This window comes from Cariama cristata, unplaced genomic scaffold (genome assembly GCF_000690535.1).
Source record: "Cariama cristata isolate BGI_N322 unplaced genomic scaffold, ASM69053v1 scaffold5330, whole genome shotgun sequence".
NCBI classification, from domain to species: domain Eukaryota; kingdom Metazoa; phylum Chordata; class Aves; order Cariamiformes; family Cariamidae; genus Cariama; species Cariama cristata.
The window spans coordinates 20636-38483 of NW_009596256.1; the positions used below are offsets into that span (position 1 = coordinate 20636).

The following is a 17848-nucleotide window of genomic DNA, read 5'->3' on the forward strand; positions in this document are numbered from 1 at the left end:
ATTTTCAGTCACTTTTGTCCACAGGTCCATTTTCTTCATCTAGTGAGCAATCAACTTCTCACAGACAGGAGACTTTTATGATGGACACGTGCCATTCCTTGCAACATTGATCCTGTCTACGTGATGCCAGCTGTCTTAATCACTTTCTTATTTTCCCTGAATTTAGTGTGCCAACAAGCCTGGATTCAAATGGTAACAGTAACAATTTCTTGTGCTTCTGCCAAAGCTCTCAAGGTGTCCTCAAAACTATGAAACACATTATTTTGAAATGGGAGTTTAATGAAACAGAGCAACTCTGGGAAGGACTTTATGTCCTCCAAATCCTGTGAGACTCGAGGGACACACATCACTCCAATTTATATCAAAGGTTTTCAATTTCAGGTGATGGCCTCCTGAATCCAGAAAGACTTTCACTGTCTTTCCCTTTGCCCGGGGCGGGGGTGGGGGCAGGCGGCACGTGGATAATAGCCACCATCCCATCAGGGAAAGTTATCCCTTTATGTCTTAAGTCAGCTCCCACCAGTCAGTACTGATCTCCTATCTAGCTTCTTGTAAAAAAATCCATGCTCCAAAAGGCAGCTTTTCTCCATGGTCTTCGGTCTGCTCTTGCTTACCAAAATTTTCTCATAGGATTGACAGAATTGTTACTAATTAAAGTTAGAAAACATCTTACCTGCTTCTGTGTAGCTCCTGCCTTCCTTATGACCTTTCCAATGGTTCTAGCTGGGTCTGCCTACCTCCATCCTGCTTCCTTTCTGAACAAAGAGCAGTCTAAAAATGCTTTTCACTTTTGCCCATCTAGGCATTGCTCTCAGCACCAAGGCCATCTCTTTGCTTCCATGTCTTTTCTACACTTAACCAAATCCATCCTATTTCTGTCACCATAGGTGACATAAAGAGTTCAAGTATGTAATGGGAAAGAATCTCATCAATAACACACAGTTCTTTTCAAGGATGCAACTAAATTATTTCAAAGCAGAACTGAAATGAAAACACAAACAGCATAGCCTGACAAGTTTAGCAGCACCTACTGCCTTTCTTAGTCGCTACTCCAGAAATACGTTGTTTTGCTGTCTCTTCTGAGCCTTCTCAACTGATTGAGGAAGAGATTGCAGAAACTGATGCTTGGTCTCCAGTTGCATTGCTAATGTATTCTAATTGCCTCTTAACAAGACAGAACATAGCTGCAGTTAACGATTTCACAAGCCACATACCTTTAAGAAATAACAGATATTCTTGATGCTATACACAGCAATTCTAGCCCATCTTACGAGTCTTGGAGACCGCAAAGAAGTTCTTTTTGGGTACCACAGTTTCCCCAAGCCTTTCTTTTCCAATTCTCTTCCCTTCCCCTCCACTTTCTGCAATAGTTCCTCATTTCCCCTCCTAGGAGCTGCTGGTCACAAGTAGGTGAGCTAAGAGCCAACACCCCAGATTAAACCACACATTGCTTAAAAATAAAGGTTCAAGATGGGTTCTATGCAGAATTTTGTGCTGTGTTACCAATTTAAGGATAATAATAGAAAAGGGCAGTTTATCTGAAACTAGAAAAATCTAGTTACCAAAGCCAAATGGATGGTCTTGCAGGAAAAAAAGTCTCATTCATTAACTTTCTGATGCAATCAATAAACAACACAAACAAAAGACGAGTGGTTTTCTTCCCTGCCCCGAATTTTACCACAAAAAAGAACATCTCATTTTTGATGAGATTTTTTTCTAAAAGAATGATAATGCTTATTTGGACTACTTGCATTAGATGTATACCATTAACTGGAATTCACTGAGCCATTTTTAACTTGTCAGCTGTTTTGAGACACTGAAAGAAAACTACATATACAAGACAAATGTATCTTTCCCCTCCATGGTGCAATGCAATAGTCAAGTTTTGTACAGTGGCCCAACTTGCATTCCAGTATTTGAACAAACATCCATTTAAATAAGAAGGCAGCCTATGTCAGTTGTGCTGAGCATGCTTAAACCCCAGAGAGAGACAACTATACATGTAAATCTTGATCTCTCACATATCAGGTTAATATTTCTTGTATTCACCTTTTTCCTTTATCTGCTGAATTTGAGATATTTTTTGATAAAAAGCAGTACATTTTCTTACATTTGACTGTTAATTCCTCTGATAGAACAGGTCACTTCTGCAGTTTGTCCAGACCACAAATACTCTTGGAAATTTCCTAAAGAATCCTCAGATGTGTCTTATCGGTTAACTTAAAAGAAAGCAAATCAAAGCATACCTTTTTCCTATCAGAACAGGAGTAAACCATTTTGGTCTTACATACATATGTATTTTCATTTGAAGTAGCAGACAGCTGACAGCCTAAATTAGTTGGATTAACTTAGAAAATTAATTTATTTAATTACCTTGTGTCAGGTTTTAGGTTTTCCACAGTAGAATGGGTTTGATTTGTAGTGATAATCGATTTCTCTTTTTCACCATCACTTGCTCCATTTTCAGTTGACACAACCTCATACTCTGGAAAATTACAGTAAAGAAAAATTTGCTTAAATAATAGCTCTTACTTGAGCTTCTTCATTGCTCTCTCTTTTTTCACCTGATTTCCACTCCTACTGCCTAATAGGTTGTAAGGACATCTTGTGTGAACCAGTGTGGACATTAGTATGCTGAAATGGTTAGGATTGAGAGATCCCATTCTAGATTGCTGAGTGCCTAGCCCCTCATCCTTCGTCATAATTCAATTATGGGATAAAGGATACTCAACATCTTACCTCTGCCCAAAGGTACACTAGTGACAAAATTCCAAACACAAATAACTATAAACGTTCTGCAGTTTGAATGAAAAAGTATCATAGATGAAAGTACAGTTTCTAAATGCTTAAACCTTGATTAACTTAAAATAAGGCCTATATTTTTAAGATATCCAAAGGAAACTGCCCAACTAACTTGGATTGTGCACTTAGGGAATCTGCCAGTTTAGAATGAAATAATTTTGCATAAATTTATTTCTGTATTTATATGATTTATAGAGTCTCACTACTTTCTTTTCATTTCTCTGAGATGTATCATCAAGCACAAGCCATGCTCTGAACAGGGAATTAACAACAGATGTTTGGGAAGAAGATACCCCTTCAGTCACAGCCTTGTCCAAGATAGAGTCTCTCTCTAGCAGGCAACCTCTGTCCTGATTCGTAACAACCTCTTCTAATAAACACACTGACTATATTGCTAATTTCCCTCTCTTTGCAAAGAAATTCACAACCTCCCTAGTCCTTTCCTTTTCCCTTCCTAAAACCTGTTTATAATACCAAGTGCAGCTTTGATAAGCTAGCAAATTTGTAACTGTAAGCTAGCAAAGGAGAATATTCTCAAAGAACGTTTACAGTGAGCATTTAGATCTAGAGCACAATGAATAAAGCAGGTATTATACTGCGAGGACAAAGACAGATACCACCTATCAACAGCTACAAAATCTCTACGAAACTACTTTCTTTCCTGTTTTTTTTTCTAATGATAATATTAATTTTTGAGTTCTTAACTAAATGCTATCAGGTTAGAGGGGTTTTTTTTCCCCTAAATTTTTTAGCTCTCAATACAAGGAGACCCATTTGTTGTCAACACAGAAAGATAAAACACCTGCAATGGGATTCAGTGTTAAAAAGGAAAAAAAAAGTCTTAATTGTTGCTGGATTCTTAGATCCTCACTCCTAGTAAATGTAGGAGATGTGTATGTAAATGACCATATATACAAACTAACTTGATTTTGACCTCAATTGTGCAACTATGGCTTCCTTTGCACTCTTTTATGCAAAAAGCAGCCATCAAAACCACTGGGGTAAATTATGTAAGACAATGCAATTAAGTGGAAGTGTAGAGCAGCCCTCAAAAATTATGTTCTAAAATTCCAAGCTTCTAAACCACAGCAATTCCATCTGAGCAATTATATACATGTATGCACATGTGAATTTCAGATTTACTGCAATAGTTTCAAAAGGGACCTCTACACAGGATCTTTTTATCACTACCTTGTAATAGACTCAGTTGTTTAGAGCATATACAGAGCAAGAAAAAACTTCAAAATAGGTTTAAAAGTATGTCAGAAAGTCAGCATGAAAGAAGGAATTACTGTCAATACTGAAAATTTCAAAATTTCTGTGTTCAGAATTCCTCCTCCACAACAGTCACCCATGAACAGGAAAAGACCAAGCACTGCCTTCTAAAAACAAACTCATAGACCTGCACGAATGGGTGGAGGGAGTGGGGAGGAAAAAGAAAAAGTAAATAGAGGACTTTTACTTGAGATCACTTGTTCAAGTGGGACCCAATGCAAAGACCAAATACATTAGCATTGATAGTTAGTATGTATTTGTGTAAAACATATCTGTGTTTTCTCTCTATGCATTTCCTTTCTGGAAACAAGACCCTTTCCTATACAGCCACCAAGGTCTGAGTGAACCATGGAGAAAATAAACATGCAAAAGCTCTTATTTGCCTCAATTAAGCCTCATTAGAGAAATTATGTTTATTAGGAAGCATGGGAGAGAGAGTGGATATCCACTGCCTTAAGTACATCCAGATAGAGAATGAGTAGATAACTTCACAGGAATTCAATCTTTCTGCCTTCTGCCAGCCTCAAGTCAATATGTGATTTGAACTTTTTAATTCATTCAAGTTGGAAAAGAAAACACAGGACATATGAATGGGCATGCAAACGTGCACGCACGCACACACACACAAAGAACTACTAAGAGCATCCAGTACCTGCTTGCTACTCAGTGCATGAGTCTCAGTGCACAAGACAACAAACTGCCTTATATTTCTGTGGCAACACAACAGGAGTAGCAGAGCACCAGCAAAACAGTCTTGGTTCCTGACATTTGCAGACTTTATGAAAACAAGGAGGTAAGCTTGATCACTGTTTTGGTTATTACTTGTCAGACCTTTCCATTACTGAAGTACAATTTCGTTTCTAGGAATACAATACCCAATCCAATGAAACCCCTTGTGCAAAGCTAAAAGTCAAGCAAAGTATATGTTTCAAAAAAATGGCTCAACAAATTACATTTTCTGTTTCCATAGTTCTATCTGAAACAGTGCATTAAAAAAAATAATAAAAATACGTGATGCCTAAATCAGATGATTGAAAAAACATGTATAAACTACAAAAATAAAAAGAGATGACAGAAAACTTGATTTAAGTCTGTCTAAACAAGTAATGTCATACTGGTGCCAGTATGAAGTAATTGCTGTTTTCAGAAAATAGGATTCAATGCCTTCTCTTGAATTCAGAAAGTGTCCTTGGATGAGTCATTAACTGAGTTATTTTTTGAAGTTAAGATGAAGGAGGCAAGTTCTATGAGAGTATTTGTAAGCCACAGAGTTCAAACATTTTGTATTACACACTGAAGTTAAAAAGAATGAAGATGGCATTTATCGGAGAGCTATTACCTCTAGATAGGAAGATAGCTAGATTGAAGACTAAAGTTTCTCTCAGTGAAGCAAAATGAGTATTAGTCATATTCTGCAGAGGTTTTAATCTTCTCTTCTAGAATGGGGAAGGGTATGCCAGGTGTCTCAGTTATCACAGAATAGTCTTATAGAAGAGAAGAAACTTCATGGAAAGTTAACTTCTACAAATGCTGATTACAACTGAACAGAGAAAGGGTTTCCACCTAAAGTCTCAGAAGAAACAGCGAGTATTGCTTGCTCCGTATTTCACAACATGCATTGAAAAAGAAAGGAAATAGCATCAGAAGGCAATTAGGCCTTGCTCTCATCATTAGATGACGTGCACTGACAGTTTTACCAGCTATAGTGGAAATGTTTTTCTATTTTTGCAATACAAAAGGTTGTGCTGCAGTGGGTTCATTAACATACTCAAGAAAAACAGTAGGTCTGCTTCCAAGAAAACATGCAGACCAAATGATGCTATCTGATCTAAGCTAAAGACTAGTTTGTGAACGAGGCCTTCAAATGACAACAGCAACAAAAAGGCTTTTCTCTGAACAAAAAGAAGCATTGCAGAACTGCCTGAAATGGGGAGTGTTCACAGAGAGCCTATCCTCAGCCCAATTCTAGGGTTAGCAATAAGCTCACACCTCCTTTTCTTCCAGGACAAAGCAGATCCTGGAAAGCAAGCCAGGTAATCATTCTTCTTTCTTGTTGGTACTTTTTATTAGACTACAGTCTCTTTTTATTCTCCCTTTAATACAGCAAAAGGGCTAACTTTCTTCCTCTTTCCCAGAAGAAAAAAGTGCAGGCTAATTTTTGAGTGTCCCTTTGGTTTTGCATTTATTATTTTTCAAAATGGCAGGGAGAGCAAGAAAGAATAGAGGTTAAATCTAGTAATTACTCCTAGAAAAACAAGGAAGGACTAATTTGGGGAAGAGAATGGTCTTGCTTGTGACAGTCACTTAATTATACCCCTCCACTGAAATCTCTCATGACATGGCTACACAACATCTGAAAACATCCCACTTGCATGGTAAAGTGAATGGCTAATGATCAAGTCTTAGTCACAAAATCACAGAATCTATTTGGCTGGAAGAGACCTCTGGGATCCTCACAGTTTCTAGTCTTATCAGTTCTATTCACCTGTAATGCAACACAGCCAAATCCATTTGGCCATGGCTTTGATGAGCCCATGATTTTGCAAATCAGTTTTATGTTCATGGTAAAAACAAAAGCCATTTTCCTGACAGTGCAGAAGAACCATAATTTTCAGTTGTTAATTAATGTAAATGGTTTTTGGTAAGCTTGTGTTGATAATACAGAAGATGACAGAAAAATCCTGTCTATGTACTGATTCCTGCATGACTCACAAGGATTTATTCTCAATACAAAAACCTTCCTCTGGAAATGAAAAAACCAAATAGATTCTTTTAGCATACAGAACTTAGTGACTCCATAGTGTTTACAGCAAGTATTATGCTGGCAGAGTTCTACTGACTTACTGGATGGATGTAAGGCTTCATTGTGTCTGGTTCACTGATCAACAACATCCTCAAGTCAAGAAAGATGTCTACATTATGCATACTTATCTATATAATAAAGACTACTATTGCATTGCTGGAACTTCATGGCTAGATCATACCAGATCCTGTACACAGAGAACCCAGAAATTAAGAGAAGATAGAGGGTCATACTTCTTAAATATCTTTTTGGGTCATCACTGACACCAATGATATAGTTGTGAAAATCTCATTCTAATCCAGTAGCATTTTCTTATCCACACTGGAGTTGACACTAGCACAGAATAAAAGCACTGGGGTGTAAGGCTCCCTTGGGATTAAAGTATTTTTTAAATGCCATAAACCCACTGTGAACGTAAACTGGAAATACTGGATTCTGATACAATGGAGGAAAGAAATCACAACCAACCAGTAACAGTGTCATTGTCTGGTTTTTCCCAGTCCAATATGACGAAAGTTGGACAGCCCTCAACAGTCACCACTGTGAGGTTAGTTGGAGGATTTTGTGGAGGACGAGTAGGTTCTTCCTTGCTGCCACCTTCTTCTTGAGGAAAATGTTCAAGAGAGCTTGTGATTGAGCAAGGCACATCATCATCTTTCTTCATGTATTTGACATGAGGGGCTAAGAGCAATAGGAAAGAGCTGTTACTCAGTACAGAGTGTTTTTACAAAATGTCAACACCTTCTCACCTAGTGCACAACTTCCATCTCAGGGTACCAAGTAAAAAATCTGCACAAGTCAAAGTCAAACACAAATGTTTAAGAATAAAACCCATATATTCAATATTAAGCTGCTTGTTGTTTTTTTTTATTGTTGTTAGACCTGGAATCTGCATTGCCTTCACCCTCTTCCCATTGGCATGCCTGCTGAAATATCACTCTAAAGGTAGTAGTGGGTGATACGCACTGTTTGAAAGAATTAACTTCTGTCATAGAATAGGACAAATAACTTTAGTCCTGCTATAGTAAAATGACACTACAATTCCATTTGCAGCTTTTGAGTGCTATGCTAATACAAAGATGTAATGCCCACCACCACTTTGTTTCACCAGAAAGAGTAATGAGTTTAGTCCAGAGTCATACCATCATTAAACTTGCAGTTTCTAAAGTGACTATCGAAATTGTAACCATTTTCAGTGGTACAGGACCAAACCTTGAAACAAACCTTCTGAGGCAAATGTCTGGTACTCTGCATCAGAATTAGGAAGATTACTGAAGACAAACACATTAGTTCTAAAACTAAAACTTCTACTGGATGTAAACAATAAGCTCTTGCAAGAAAGACACTGTCTTCAGAAACATAGTGTCTCTTACTAGACCAAGAAAAAAAACCTGAAAAGTCTTTTGGTACAAAAGTACTTCTTATTGTCACCTTACCTTGCTAAACTCTCTAGATTACTGCAACAGCAATAACTTGACTACTTTATCATCTAGTCTAGTACATGTTACCATATTACTAGACTATCTGAATATGCACAGCCTGGAATTAGAGCTGAGGCATATATGATGGATAGATATCTCTTATGGTGACGTGCACTGCTGTAGGGGCAATACCTCTCCAGGTATGCTTGTAAGCCCACAAAGATTTTAATTTGATTTGGTGGAATGTGAACAGTGTGCAGTTGTACTACTGCTGGCATACAAGAAGACCCATAACATGTCTGTGGGCAAGACTGTAAACTACGAGGTTGTAGCAGGGAAGAAAATAGAAGTAAAATTTAGTCAAGAATATGCTGATGGTCTGAAATACAGCCCTTTCATCTGACACCAAAGTGAAACAGAATCAAATAAAGTTTTGACCTTTGAATAACCAAGAGAAATTTGATGCAAGATAGGTCAGTCTTCATATATTTCTCCAAGTAAAAATACTATAGTTATTAAAATCCTACCTTGGTACCTTGGTTTGCCTGAAGAATCTGTTTCTGATGTAGGACTTGAGCTGAAGACAGTTGCATCAACTGTGGGAAATACAGTTATAATTTAATTTGCAATAAATACGAAGTTTCAGTGTTAGAACTGCAGCATTTAACAGTTCATTCGGCATTTTAAATCATGGTAAAGCTCTTCCATGGTAGACCTTTGCTGCCAGATCTGTCTTTTCCTTTTAAGGACTCCATTTTGGCTGTGATGCTAAGTAAACCCCATACTTACCTGCCAGTACAAAGATAGTTATAATCAAAATGACAGACTTCAACACTGCTGCTGGATTCAGTGCATGCAATATATGCAAAATGCTCTTTAGACCTTTTAAAAAGGATCTTTTTGCACTGTACTGGCTGTTTAGATTGGAGCTTGTTTCATGTTCATAGAACATATAGCACTATTACCTTGGCACATGAACCTCTCTAAAAATAGCGACAGAGAAATCACAAATTCTGTCTCCAGAGTGTACAAACTGACAAAATTTGAAGGAAATTGAAGGCAAATGCACTGGTGAACAGAAATGTGCTAAAGCAGTCAGGACCCGTGACACCAGGGTTGTGTTAAATAGCCAATATACTGAACAGAATCTCCTTAGGTGCAAACACTACAATGGGCCTCAATGGACAAAACATAATATATTCGCAACAAGCATTTTTTAATAAATCTAGCATCCAGCTTGCTTTAAGGAGCACTAAGGACATGAACACAGTGCGTTCATGATCATTATAAGGAGATAAAAATTTCAGTATTGCTATAAATCCAGGAAAATTAGAATGACATTTATGACAATATACCTAGAACTGCATATTTTGGCTCAAAAATTCTAAGCACACCCTCCTCCAAACCCATTCCTGTCTGCCACTTTGAGGAGATTTAGGTCTGAACTTGTAGTTAACTCCCGATTTTATAAAGGGCAAATTACCAACTAACCGCTATGTTTACCCTATTACACTTTTTTCTATTTAAATGGTGGCAGTTTGATCAGATAGCTAGGAGGATACCACGACTATGTTGAGCACTATCAGTCACTGTCAAATAATAATTCAAATCTATGTCCTGTGCAAAAAGAGATGTTCAGGAAAAGAAGTGCCTGATCTACTCCCTTCACAGATTTAAAGTAGCCACTGAATAGTATTGAAAGTCTCTAAGCATGCATGTATTGATTTCTGGGAAGATGGAAGGGCCATCATGTTCTCATTTACCAAGATATGTATCAGAAGACAGACAGATGAACTCAGTCAAGTTAGAAAAGTTGTCAAGCGGCATAAAGGAAATCAGAATCACCCCAGACAGAATACTTCTTGTATTAAATGTACAATGCATCAATATGGTTTAGGGAAGGGAAACAAAAGAAAAAAAGGAAATGTTTATGTTCACGGGAAAAAAAATAAAAGAAAAAAACCCAAACAAACCAAAACTGTCTGTAACATGCTTACCATAATACTCTGGAGTTGCAAAAGCTGTTGGTGTCTTATATGATGTTCCTGTCCTCACAGGTGTTGTTGGTCCAGCGGATTTAGCTATAGTGATAGAAGGAGGAACTTGTGGCAACAAAGCATTCGCTATTTAAAAGAGTGAAAAAGCTTTCTGATTTTCTGACAAAACTCAGATTTGTGACAACTGCTTCATGAAACAAGTACTTTCATTTAAACTATGATATTCCTTCAAAACTTATACAACAGCTTCCAGTTGGATTTAGGAAAGTTCCGAGTTGTCCTTATTGCCAATATAACCTACTTCTGAACCCAAGTAAGAAAATTCTTTGCTAACTGGAGATTGTCTTGGAGGACTTCAGTCAGGTAGAATATGAGCTGGTTTAACACACATAACCATCCTACGCAGACTGGTAAAAGGATGCAAAATGATGAGCATTGACGTTTCTGTTTCTCAAATAAAAGAGCATATTTCTTCATGAGTTGTAACACAGAATAGTTGAAGTCAACAACTGAAACTTGCATTCTTCCCTCAAATATAGGTAAGGTCCTTTCATTTCTACTCTCAATACAGCATATATAGTAGCAAGGCTGGAGCTGGAACATGTATAATGATAAACACCGAGTCTGTAACTATAGTCTGCTTTAAGAGTTTAACCACAGAACAATACTGGAGCTTCCACTAAATGAAATTAAGATGCCTTTCAAATGAAGGTAAGAAAAATGCAACCGAGTCCAACATTTTCAACATTTATAACACTACATGACCCAAGGGAAAACGTTTTCTTTCTGAACTGATCTATTCTGTAGTAGGCACCGTAAGTTTGGACAGAAACTGATTGATGGAGGCAATATTATCTCCCATAATTAGCTATTTTAAAAATTATTTTAGATTATGTGACATTGCTTTTACACCTCAGCTGTTATCACCTAATAAAGAAAACAGGTTTCTAAGAGGCAAATAATCCATGGTAAAAGATGTCTTGGTTGTTTTCAGAATAGCTGTAAAAGACAAGAACTACATTCACAAAACACGCAGAGACTCCCAAATATCCACTGCATGACTGTGAAATCTCAACCCCCCAAAAGTCAAGAACTACACAACGTAGTTACCTTCCCTGCATATGACACACAAGAACATGGTGACTGAAGGCAGAACTCTGGTGAACCAAGTTTAAAACAACAAAAATCCCTACCTTCCATTAATTTCCTGAATAAAGTGGAAATTTATTAAGATTCTCACTAGAGTCCAGTTTCACAAATGTTCTGGAACTTTCTTGTTTCCTTTTTTCCCATTGAGGAGACTTTTAATGTCTGCATAGAAACCTTTCCATAATACTTATCCACTGGATGAGTAAGAAAGATGCAAGTAAGGAATTAATCACAGTGTTAATGAGAAAGAGAAACAGGACAGAATTATGAAAGGGAAAATCTAAGAAGAATATTGAGGTAAATTTTTCCTGTTAGTACTGTGGAACAGTCTCTCCAGGGAACAAGAAGAAACTCAATTATGATGTTTAAAACTAAGCTGGATAAAACACAGAAAAAGGAAAATCTGCTGCTGGCCCCACAAGGAAGAAACAGATCATCTAACCAATTTATTCCATCTTGAATGCCTAAGAAGGTATGGTGACTGCTGACTACCACATAACCTGGCCTCTAGCATACGGAAAAAGGGTGAAAATTCAAAACACTGGTAAATTAATTAGACACTTAATGGAGAAAATTAGCATAGACCCCATTACAAAGAAAAGAAAATGTATCAGGTCAACATTTCTTTATGCTGCAGCTTAAGACTGACAATGTCTTTTGTTCTGTTGTAGTTATTGCTAAAGAAACACCTCCAATCAACAGCAAGTATAGACACAACATTTTGATCTTAGCTCTGCTGTTGAGTAAATATACAGCTTGTTTCACTCAGCTTGGAGATCCTTGCTTCTAATCTGCTGCACAAAATATTGAAGAATTATTAGGTCTTTAGTGCCTTAATAGCACACAAAGCCCCAAATGAAACAAACAAACAAAAAGCCAACAGCAAATACAGCAGAGCCAAGACCTTTATATTTCCAGTGAACAACAGAGAGTAATATGAAGAGGGAAGCATTTCTCATGATGCTAAGCACAATGAGATGATAGTTTCTGACTACTTGGAAAAACATTAGCCCAAGGATTCTTATATAGAATCCACAGACAAAACACACTTACGGCTACTGAACATCAGCTTCAGGATTAAATTAAAATAAAATACGAAATGTGAAAGTTTCTGTGTGCTGTTATACTGAAGTTGAGAAGCAGGAATACTGTAGCACAGGAATGAAGCTAAACTCTTTGCACATGAAATAACTCAGCTCGCTCTTACCTCCCAGTGCAGTTAGTTTTCTGTGTGCCTATTAGCTCGTTATTTGCAGTGGTTAATGGATGTGCCATATGTATGGGACAGAATTTCTTTACAAATAACCAGTTGGGAGTATGTATTGAAGCATAATATCCAGTATCTCCCGTCTGACACACACATTAGGTAACTGCAAATACTATTAGTAGGCATGAAATGTTCTTAAGGCTGATCATCTTAAAGGGTGACTTGCATTATGCTATTTTGCTTTCAGCTCCCTTACTAGGGATGATTTTGACATAACTAGGTTAGGAAAACAAAAGGAAAGCAGAATTTATATATGGAGACAAAAGACATAGGGCCTGTATGTTGCAGAAGACTAGTTTCTGTAGAAATCACAGATTAAAGAAAACAAATTTACACTATAAAATTCTCCTATATCCTGCTAGTCAGTTCAGTATTATCGCATGCATAATAAAATATTTATGCTGAAAAGGCTGAGATACCTGGACTCCCTGGTTTACCAGTCACAGTGTTTGGAGGCAGAGGTTTTCTTCGCATTTGTGTAGGCTTGACAGGAGGTATAGGAGGATGCTGAGGGCCAGGTGATGTAGTTGCTGAATGACATTACAAGACACTGTTATTAATTATTTAACCTTAAATTCCATAAAATCAGAAACCCATTACAAGTTATATTCTGACTTCTCAAACAATGTTTCACGTCTGATTTAGTATCAAAAGCAGAGAGGTGAAGTTAGGAGCTGAAATTGAGTTGTATTTTCAGCCTTAAATTCTTTGGGAAGCGTGTGCCATGGAGTTTTAAACCAAGCTTACACTGAAAAAATGTAGCTCCTTTGGTATTTTGTACAAGTGTTTCAGCGATTCATTTTCTGTGTAGTTACTCATTGCTGTCAACAGTAATTTTTTGGCAGTCAGCAGGATACTTCTTCCCACAACAAACACCATCTCAGTGTACTTGGAAACATCTTCAGTATCCTACTCACAAAATTTCTGATCTTTAAAACTAGTCACCCTCAGCTTGAAGCAAAAGATGTAGCACAAGGGAAATGATCATTAGGGACACTTCATCCTATGCCATTCAAAAGTGAAAAATGAAAAAAGTCACTTCATGCACTGACAAGGCTAGAGATAGTTATTGTGTTAGAAACTCCTGAAGAACCCAACTAGGTTGTTTCAATGTGCAGTTCCAGCCAATATCTGTTAAATTTATCTGGTAAGGTCCTTTTACAGTGAGGTCTGAAAGGAGAACCTAAGCCTCTTAATTCATGCTTACCGTATTTTCCAGGCAATTATAAAGGATTTTATTATGCAAAGGAAAGGCAAAGATTTTTCTTCCATTATTCACCTTTGCGCTTCTTTCCTTAAGAAAAAACCAGTAGATGTGTGCAACAGATTTATGTAACACAAGACTTTTTGTACCTAAGAGGGGAAAGTTCTCAAGACTAATATAATTCTTATAATACTGCCAGTGTCAACAAATATGCAAGTTGCCCGATACTGACTTACTGGCTACACAGGCCCTACGTATCAGACCTCAGCTTACCCCATAGAGTGACTGTGGGTGAGAAGGGATCAGATCCAAAGACTCATTTGGGAGAGCCTTTTTAGAAATACTTACAGTATACAAACAGGAGCATCTTCATTTTTTTATGTTCCCTCTTCCTTTTGGACTTTTACAGTCACTTATAAAACACATTTTTTTTAAATCCCTCAGATCAAGACAGGAAAAAATAATCTAATTCAGGAAGACGATGTTTTTGAAAACAAGATTTGTAGGTTTTATATTCATTCTTAATCCCCAGATGGAGATGAAAAAATATGCCTAAAGATCTGAAAAAGGATAATAAATTTTTGTATATATAAGTCACCATAGCCTAGATACTACTACATGGTACTATCCATGACTAGTTTTCCCACTCCGTATTTAGGGAATTGGATTGTCTGAGATATTTATGGGGTGCAAGTATTGACTTGTCAGTGGTTTCTATTGTATGTTCTGAACAACACAACTGCAACAGTTAAATGCACGTCAAAACACCACATTCAGTGGACTGTATCACAGCTGAATCTACTATACTGCACTCTGGAAAAACAAGAATCCTTACTCTTCCCTTCTACTACTTCCACAATGATTTGGGTGATGGTCTATGACGCTACCAAATCTCATTAACAATGTGTGGACACTGAGCTTGTAAATTAGGACATACAATAGAATTTAGGGATTTTGTAACAGTGTAGATTCTTGCAAGGACAGCAGCATGGTGAACTATTAGGATTTACTTAATCTCAAGGGTTCTTTGTGGACTGGGAATGTATTTCCTTGACTCTGTCACTCTATATGAAAAAGGAGGACGTGCAGCCTCTTAGGACAGATTCTTAACACATCAAACTTAATTCACGTGTGCGGTAACTTGTCTTTTTCATTTCCCGTAAGTAGCGTAAATTTTTCAGTTAACACACACAAAGTTTTCAGAAAAAGTAAATGTATTTAAAAGCTAAGTCATATACTGGCTAACTTGTAGCAAGATCTGATTAATCAGCTTCACTTCTTTGCCTGGGAAGATCATGGAACAGATCCTCCTGGAAGCTATGTCCTGGGATATGGATGACAGGGAAGTGATTAGAGACAGCCCACATGGCTTCACAAGGGCAAATCGTGCCTTACTAATCTGGTAGCTTTCTATGATGGAGTGACTGTGGTGGTGGATAAGGGAAGAGCAACTGATGTCATCTATCTTGACTTCTGCAAGGCCTCTGATGCAGTCCCACACAACACCCTTGTTGCTAAATTGGAGAGATACGGGTTTGATGGATGGACTATTTATTGGACGGAAAAGGAATTGGCTAGACAGCCCCATATAAAGACTTGCAGTCAATGGCTCTATGTCCAAAGGTAGAGCAGTAACAAGAGGTATCCTTGAGGTCCGTATTGGGACCAGTACTGTTCAATATCTTTACTGATGATACAGACAGTGGGATTGAGTGCACCCTCAGCAAGTTTGCGAATGACACCAAGCTGAGTGGTGCAGTTGACACGACACGCTGGAGAGAAGAGATGTCATCAAGAGGGACCCTGACAGGCTGCAGAAGTGGGCCAATACAAACCTCAAGAAATTCAACAAGGTCAAATGCAAGGTCCTGTATCTGGGTCAGGGCAACCACCAGTCTCAGTACAGGCTAGGTTACAGATGGATTCAGAACAACCCTGCAGAGAAGGACTTGGGGATATTGGCAGATGAAAAATTAGATATAAACCAGCAATGTGTGCTTGCAGCCTTGAAAGCCAAATGTATCCTGGGCTAGATCAAAAAAAGTGCAGCCAGCAGGTCAAGGGAGGTGATTCTCCCCATCTCCTCCGATTTCATGAGACCTCACCTGGAGTGGTCCATCCAGTTCTGGGATCTCCAGTACAAGAAAGATGTGGATCTGTTAGAGCGGGTGCAGAGGAGGGCCACAAAAATGACCAGAGAGCTGGAACATCTCTCCTATGAAGACAGGTTGAAAGACTTGGGGTTGTTTAGCCTGGAGAAGAGAAGGCTCCGAAGAGACCTTATTGCAATATTCAGTACTTAAAGGGGGCTTACAGGAGAAATGGAGAGAGACTGTTTACTGGGGCCTGTAGTGATAGGACAAGGGGTAATAATTTTAAACTAAAAGAGGGTAGATTTACATTAGATATAAGGAAGAAATTCTCTGCCGTGAGGGTAATGAGGCACTGGCGTAGGCTGCCCAGAGAAGCTGTGGATGCCCCATCCCTGGAAGTGTTCAAGGCCAGGTTGGATGGGGCTTTGAATAACCTGGTCTGGTGGAAGGTGTCCCTGCCCACGGCAAGGGGGTTGGAACTAGATGGTCTTTAAAGGTTCCTTCCAACTCAAACCATTGTATGATTCTGTAATTCTGAACTTTGATATACATACTAAGGCCTCATGAAGAGAGCTGAGATTACAGAAGTATGCAAGAAAATTATGAAACAGTAGTAGCTAATTTCACAGCCATATCCAACTGTCTTTTATGACTACAGTTCAAGGTATTGGCTTACTTCAAAGCTCTAAAAGCATAACTTTAAACATCTTATGACATTAGATGTTTAAAAGCAGATGCAGATGTTCCTTCTAATCCATGTGCTTAAAAAAACCTTAGTCTCTGCAAATCACAAGCTGAATTTACTCAAGTACACACCACTGCCTGACATTCAGTAACAAAAAAAGCAGAGTGTCATCCTTGTTTTCAGCTTACAGTTTACATCCAGCTTCTTCTAATAGTGTATCACACTGGACTTAATCTTTGTAAAGTACAACCTTCAGACTGAATAAAAAGACAAAACATCAGAACTCAATTGTCAAGATATGGTCTTGTCTTTGTGCAGGAAAATTAGAGGCAAAGGAAATTCAACAGGGATTAGGAGCAAACAGCAGTTTATAAATTAATTAGAGGCGTATCTTTGTATCTGTGTTTTTAAATCTAATAACACATTTTCACAGGAAAAACTAACTAAAAAGAGAAGCTGCAGCTGAATAGTAAATCTAAGGGTAAACCCCAAAAGATTTTCTTTTCAGTCAGTTTTTATGCCAGTAAAAAAGGATAGCTAAAACAAGTTCTATTCTTGGTTATGCTTATGAAACAAAGACATTCTCCACATGTAAGGGTGTTTACATGTTTGCATGTATGTTCGTGTGTACATGTGGCACACAAACACACCCTATACTACAACTTTTCAGTCTAAACAGAAAATGTCTAAGAAGCTGACAAGAAAAAAGTGAAATACAAAAAGTCTATTTTTGAAGGCCTATTTGGGGAAGCCGTTTTTCAGTAAAAATATTTTGACTGCTGTGAAAATATGATTGCAAGACTTGCAAGAAAAGTAAAACTGACCAGCCTGTTTAGCACATGTAAAAAAACCTGTAACCTTATTTACTCCACATTGTTATCCTGCTTCAAGCCTAATGTTCTAATTTTCCCAACAACCCTAATATTCAACAATATTCAATTTCTCATAAATGGGAGGACAATTTGTTTATGCATCCACCTTATTCTCCCTTGCTATGTAGAAATTATTAGTATTAAAAAAATCAGTGCTTACAGTATTGTGGATGTTTGATCATAAAGATACAACAGTGGTGGTGGTAATTTTTAATATATGGCATATGTAAGTGACTAAGTACTGACCAAGTGGTGACCATGCAACATTCTTATTTTTATC

At 37.7% G+C, this 17848-nt stretch overlaps 1 protein-coding gene across 1 annotated transcript in view; it reads right to left on the bottom strand.

Moving 5' to 3' along the window:
* The window catches only part of ABI3BP (ABI family, member 3 (NESH) binding protein), a gene marked incomplete at its 5' end in the record, with an annotated part of 57005 nt that overhangs the window by 18416 nt on the left and 20741 nt on the right, over positions 1–17848 (bottom strand). Inside the window, 5 exons of the mRNA XM_009705115.1 lie at positions 2374–2485; positions 7349–7561; positions 8829–8897; positions 10299–10382; positions 13134–13244. Of these exons, the coding sequence (XP_009703417.1) occupies positions 2374–2485; positions 7349–7561; positions 8829–8897; positions 10299–10382; positions 13134–13244 (589 nt within the window). The remainder of the gene's footprint in view (positions 1–2373; positions 2486–7348; positions 7562–8828; positions 8898–10298; positions 10383–13133; positions 13245–17848) is intronic.